Source organism: Rhizophagus irregularis, chromosome 17 (assembly GCF_026210795.1).
Source record: "Rhizophagus irregularis chromosome 17, complete sequence".
NCBI classification, from domain to species: Eukaryota; Fungi; Glomeromycota; class Glomeromycetes; order Glomerales; family Glomeraceae; genus Rhizophagus; species Rhizophagus irregularis.
The window spans coordinates 71,524-78,327 of NC_089445.1; the positions used below are offsets into that span (position 1 = coordinate 71,524).

The following is a 6,804-nucleotide window of genomic DNA, read 5'->3' on the forward strand; positions in this document are numbered from 1 at the left end:
GTTCGACCCTAAAAAAAAACCATATTCGACTACTATATGTAACCCGAATATTATTGATAAATAGAGTTTTCAAGGACGAATAATAAAGCATAGTATAAGCAAATAAAATCCGTTTATTTTATATTTTATATATATTGACGTATAGTAATTATATAAATCAACTCATGTACATAATAATATATAAACCCCAATAAACCAACCATATTAAGCCAAAAAAAGAAATATAAAATATACTAATAATACCATATAATAAAAAATAAACCCAATAAACCAACCAAAAAAAGAAATATAAAATATACTAATAATATTCGTCGGCTTCAAAGATTTCATAAATTTCCTCGTCTTCTTTTGCTTCTTTTGTGGCTTTTTCTTTGCCTTTTCGACTCCTTTCGGCTCTTTGTTGCTAATATGATATAAACAAAATTAATTAGCGATATTTGCGATGTAAAAATATTAAAAACAATTCAACTTACTGTCGTCGAACTTTCACCAATCTCATCCAAATCTTCGGGTCTAATCGAATTCATTTCCGCTGAATTTAACAAGAAATCCGAATATGGCTCCGTTAAATTCGGCTCCATTGGCTCACAATCTTCGTAAGATTGAATCAAATCATCAATCACATCATCAGCCGCGTCATATTCGCTAACGTCGTTTGTTTCGTTGGTTTCATCAGTTTCGTACATTTTCGCTTTATCGAGCGCCCATTCGGGCACATTCTTGAGAGGTTCACTAGACGTAAAATACATGTCATCATCATAAATTCTCTCTCTTTGCTTTTTTGCGTGTTGAATATATTCTGCTTCAGGGTCCAATACGTTTCGTAATAGGTGTTTTAACTATTTAAAACAAAGATAAACTTTATATATCGAATAAATATTAAAATAGGTTAATAGCAATAATCACTTTAATACCTTGTTCGAACGCCATTCCCGATCGTATACATGCAGGAACCGCTTGTTATTAGGCAATTTCTGTCTTGATTCGTCTTCGGAATCCGATTGCTCAATCGAATGACAATCATTCTGTAGGAGCATTGGTAATAATTCATCTTTATCGAATTCCTGTATGTTGGCATCATTTCTTTCGTATAATTTTATTGCGGCCTTTACTCGTCTATTTTTTTTCTGTCGAATATATAAAGATTAATTTCAAATGACTAAAAAAAAAGAAGTGTATTAAAATAAAATACTCCTCACTTCGGACAATCGCGCATTTACGTGCATTCTTCGATCTACTTTGTCTAATTGGCCTGATTGTCGTTTCCGTTGTCTATCTCTTTTATGCTTGTGCATCGATCGTAACCAGTCTGACAATTGGGTTACCGACGGATTATAATGTCCACTCATCAACTTCTTTAATTCAGGTATCAATTTTTCGTATATCTTTGCTGTCTGTTCACTAAAAGTCTTACCATAATCCAACCGATATTCTTCGGGTATTTGACCTTTCAAGAGGTTCTTCATTTCAGCCTAAACAATAAGAGGAAATAATAAAATAATAAAAGCTGTATATATACATTAACACAATTCGGCTGCAAATAGTCTTGTAAAATTCTTACTCTTGCATCTGTAGCGGCAACTTCATCAGGAGATTCCTCTCTCGATTTTAATCTTTTATTGGGACGTTTTGGTGAATATTGCTGTGGAGGATTAATAATCTTTCGAGGTATGTGAAGTTGTTTGGATTGTTGAAGTTCTTCTCGGAGAGCTTTATTTTCTTCACATAATTCATTCGATTCGTTACTAAAAATTTCATTAAAATCCCGTAACATGGAGTTCTCCTCCTCGATCCTACGAACATGGTCTTCTAAATTATCTATTTTTCGTTTCATTCTGGCTACTTTGGACTTTTCTTGTTTTAATTCGTTCTGTAGTCGAAGGGTTTCTTTTTTTAAATTTCCTAACTCAAAATTACCTATTTTAAATTATAAGGATATGTAACAAACAGATGTAATATAATAAATATCAAAATATAAAAATAACAAATTCGATTTACCCGCTTCTTCATTACTTGGTCGATCACTTCTTGGTGCTCCTTCTTCGTGATGTGAACGATAACTTTTTGGTACATTAATATTAGGATATTTTTTAATAATATCCGAAGCCGTTAAATTTCGTTGAGATTGAGATTGAGTTCGACCTATTGAGGCTGAAATATCTGGCGGAATAACGAGTTTAAAGGGAGATGAAGAAACTGTAGTATTAGTATTTTGTGGTGTTAGTGTTGACGAAGTGGTAATATTACGTGTTGATAGTGTTGACGAAGTGGTAATATTACGTGTTGAAGAAGCAATATTTCGTGATGCTGATGCTGACGATCGTGATGCCGGTGTTGAAGTGGCAATATTTGGAGGTGTTGGTGTTGACGAAGTGGCAATATTTGGAGGTGTTGCTGTTGAAGAAGCAATATTTTGTGGTGTTAGTGTTGACGAAGTGGTAATATTTCGTGATGCTGATGTTGACGATCGTGATGCCGGTGTTGAAGAAGCAATATTTCGTGATGCTGATGCTGACGATCGTGATGCCGGTGTTGAAGTGGCAATATTTGGAGCTGTTGCTGTTGAAGAAGCAATATTTTGTGGTGTTGATGTTGACGAAGTGGCAATATTTCGTGATGCTGATGCTGACGATCGTGATGCCGGTGTTGAAGTGGCAATATTTGGAGGTGTTGGTGTTGACGAAGTGGCAATATTTTGTGGTGCTGGTGTTGACGACTCGGCAATATTTGGTGGAGGAGTATTTGGTTTCGATGGTTTCTTACGAGTCATTATTGGTTTTTTTTTTCAAAAAAAAAAGAAAGAGATTTTTTGTATGGACGAGAAAATTGGTCCACCTTTTATATCTATTTTTTACTATCAAATTAGACTCTCAACAATCAACGATCAATTACACTTAAACTTTCGCATCAAATTAGACTTTCAATTAATTAAACAGATCAAATCAGACTTAAACTTTTTCATCAATCAGACTTAAACTTTCGCATCAAATTAGACTTTCAATTAATGAAACTGTTAAATCAAATTAAATAGTATGGTGATACGTATGTTTTATTTTTAAATTCCTATACTTATTCAATTTTCGTTTAATTTTTTGTCTATTTCGTCCAATTTTCGTATGGTTTTTTTAATTATACCATCAATATCACTTTAAAAACGGAATATAAAAAATCACAATATTACTAAAAATTCGACATCACTAAAAATTTGATATTAATAATTACAATTTTATTCAACGTAAAAACATATTACAACTTTATCATATCTGACTTTTATCAAAAAATGAATAAAGGGAGAAGAAAACGCATTGCTGCTAATATCTTGGACGAATATAATAATCCGAGTTCTTCAACCTCTGAACGAACTTATGCCGAATTTACGACCAGAAAACCAAGATCGAAGGTTCCGTGCTATTGCAGCAATTGTAATGGGAAAATGATTGATCCGCGCGAAAAGGAGAGCAGCGACGAAACGAATTCTTTAGAACCATTAAATTCCGATAAGGCTCCAACGTCTCAAGAGTTAGTAGAACTGATTGATTCGACAATATCGTTAGAAGAACCACAAGATACGACAATATCGTTAGTAGAACCACAAGATACGACAATACCGTTAGTAGAACCACAAGATACGACAATACCGTTAGTAGAACCACAAGATACGACAATACCGTTAGTAGAACCACAAGATACGACAATATCTATTGATACATATTCTGATAATGATACGTATGAGGAACAACAATATGTATTTCTTCCACGTAAAAAAAGGTCAAAAACAGGCACACTTCGTCATATTACTGAAGTTGAGCAAGTCGCTGAATCAACTGAATATGACACGGATGATATCTACACTAGTGAATCTTCGGCACAAGAAGATTCTCCTAATAATGATGATAACGAATTTTCAAGTAATTTTGAGAATTATTCTCATCCTATGTTCGACATACCAGATATTTCACACACCGAATATTTCAGAATTACCAACAGATGAACTAATTAAGGGGATTTTGATATGGATTATGAAGTTCAGGTCGAGTCATAACATACCAAATACCGCAATTGAAGAATTAATACAATTTATTAAAATAATATTGAAAGTGTGTAAAAATATCAATCCCGAATCATTTCCAAATTCATTATATATGTTAAGAAAAGCGTTAGGACTTATCGATCGATTTACGCAATTTGCAGCTTGCCAAAAATGCCACAAATTATACAAAAAAGAGGATATAATATCAAATGATGATAATACTATTATGAAATGCAGCCATGTCGAATTTCCAAATTCGGCCACAAAGAGATTAAAGCAATGTCAAACTCCTTTAGGAAAGAAAATTTCTTTAAATAATAGTATATCAATTGTTCCTGAATTAATTTATCCGGTCTCGAGTATACAACAGCAGCTTTCTAGTATGTTCAAGCGACCAGGATTTGAAGAATTATTGCGGCATTGGACTCGTCGTTCAGTAATTGATAATGTTTTATCAGACATATACGACGGGCAAATTTGGCAAAATCTTAAGGAATCAAACGAACAAGGGTCAAATAACTTTTTCCGACCGGACAAGGCTGATACTCATCTAGGATTAATGATAAATTTGGATTGGTTCCAGCCGTACGAAGGAACGATTTACAGTACAGGTGTAATATACGCAATAATATGTAATCTACCTCGGGATGTTCGATTTAAGCCTGAAAATATGCTTATACTCGGCATATTACCGGGGCCCAATGAGGTTAAATTACATAGAGTAAATCATTACCTTTCACCAATAATCACGGAATTAGAATCACTTTGGGAAGGCGTGATTCTTAATCGCACTTATGAATGTCCAAATGGCAAAGATATTCGAGCTGCATTAATAATTGCTTCGTGCGATATTCCTGGAGCTCGAAAATTATGCGGGCACATCTCTGCCCTTGCATCATGCCATCGATGCGAAAAAAGGGCCAATAATCGCAATTTTGGTGGTATGGCGGATATGAGCGACTGGTTTATCATGAAAGATCCAGTCGAGCATCGTCAAAAGGCTTTAGAATGGCGACGATGCAAATCTAACGCAGAAAGAGAGAGATTCGTCAAGGAAAATGGCGTAAGGTGGTCTGAAATATTAAGACTGCCGTATTTTGATCCGATTCGTTTTGTTGTTGTAGATCCGATGCATTGCCTTTTTCTAGGAATCGCTAAATGGATAACAAAACGAATATGGATTGACGAAGGTGTATTAACAGAAAAAGATCTTCAATCAATTCAAAAGAAAATGGACGAATTTAAAGTACCATCAGATCTGGGACGAATTCCTGGTAAAATCCATTGTGGTGAAGGGTTTTCTAACTTTACCGCTGACCAATGGCGCAACTTTTTCCTAATATATGCCACTGTTGCTTTATGGAATCATCTTCCGGGTAAAGATCGCAAAATTCTTACGTATTTCGTAAGAGTTTGTACGATTTTGGTTAGACGAATTGTGGAGATTAACGATATGAAAGAAGCCCATGAACTTTTGATAAAGATAATTAAATTGATCGAAGAATGCTATGGCGAAGAAAAAATAATGCCAAACCTCCACCTATCATTACATCTATGCGAGTGCTCTTACGATTACGGACCTCTGTATTCGTTCTGGTGCTTTAGCTTTGAACGAATGAATGGCTTATTAGGTAATTCAAATTTAATTGTGTCGATTTTTCGAATTATATTATTTCATTTAGCAAAGATTAATAATAAATTATTTATTAGGATCTTTGCCTAATAGCCACCGCCAAATCGAACCTGAACTAATGCGTCGATTGATGACCGAAGCGCAAATAAATGATATTATTAATAGTTCAAGTTCAGAAGTAATAGGACTCGAATTACTCGATAAACGACCTTCTGTCGGTTCTCTTTCCGAATTTCCAACAGATGAAATGTATCGATTTTTGATGAATTCCAGAAATATATCGGAGTCACCAATTACTGGTTGCGAGGAATTTCCGGGTAAATTTTTAGCACTGCAATCCAAAGATATTCATCTTGAGGAACAAATCTACGATTTACTTATCGAATATTACGAGGATACATATGTAGATTCTATATTCAGAAAACCGTTCACAGAAAATTTACCCAATTCAACGATCATTATCAACAGAGCGAATCGATATGGAAAATGTCAAATCTGTGCAGAAACTTTTGGATCTGCTGCTGCAACCCGACATATTAAGAGCTCATTCGTCTTAGCTAAATTTATTAATCGTGATGGGAATAGCGTTGATACTTACCCAGGTCAAATCCAATTTTTTTTCGAACATAGCGTTCATTTATCTTCCCGTAATTTGACACACAAATTGGCTTACATCAAATGGTACAAACCGGCAAATTTGACATCTCGATTCCATTTCAGTATTGACGATGATGTCGAAACTTGCAACGTCGAATTATGGGAAGATAATTTCTACCCAAGCAGTAGAGACAATATAATCCCGATACACAACATTTTAGGTCGGTTTATACCTGTAAAATACAAAAAATCGGATCGATCTAATGCCAGAGAATATTTAGCCGTTATTCCTATAAATAGAAAGTTCCATTTGCGTTGATTTAATATAACATTCGAACTGGTATTTACACCAATTCGAATTTCAAAACATTTTTTAACAAATTATTTTTTTATTATATTTAGTATTATTAATATAGTATAACCACTATTTTATCTAGAAAAGTGAATAAAAAAAGCATGCAATTCGGCCATTATTTTTTATATTTTTTGTAAAAAAAAAGTTATAGTTCGACCATTATTCTGTTAGGTTGAATATAGTTTAATT

At 34.0% G+C, this 6,804-nt stretch overlaps 2 protein-coding genes across 2 annotated transcripts; one reads left to right on the forward strand and one right to left on the reverse strand.

The window, feature by feature from the left end:
• Nucleotides 1-298: 298 nt before the first annotated feature.
• OCT59_008748 (uncharacterized protein) lies at nucleotides 299-2,770 on the reverse strand (the record flags this gene model as incomplete). Its single annotated transcript, XM_066133109.1, has 6 exons — nucleotides 299-403; nucleotides 474-839; nucleotides 915-1,127; nucleotides 1,221-1,472; nucleotides 1,562-1,917; nucleotides 1,999-2,770. The coding sequence occupies 6 exons, from the start codon at nucleotides 2,768-2,770 to the stop codon at nucleotides 299-301; spliced, it is 2,064 nt and encodes a 687-aa protein (XP_065999589.1).
• A 510-nt stretch (nucleotides 2,771-3,280) lies between these two features.
• Nucleotides 3,281-3,991, forward strand: OCT59_008749 (uncharacterized protein; the record flags this gene model as incomplete). The annotated part of the gene is made up of 1 exon (XM_066133110.1): nucleotides 3,281-3,991. One exon carries the CDS (start codon nucleotides 3,281-3,283, stop codon nucleotides 3,989-3,991), a length of 711 nt encoding a protein of 236 aa, XP_065999590.1.
• Between the last annotated feature and the right edge of the window lie 2,813 nt (nucleotides 3,992-6,804).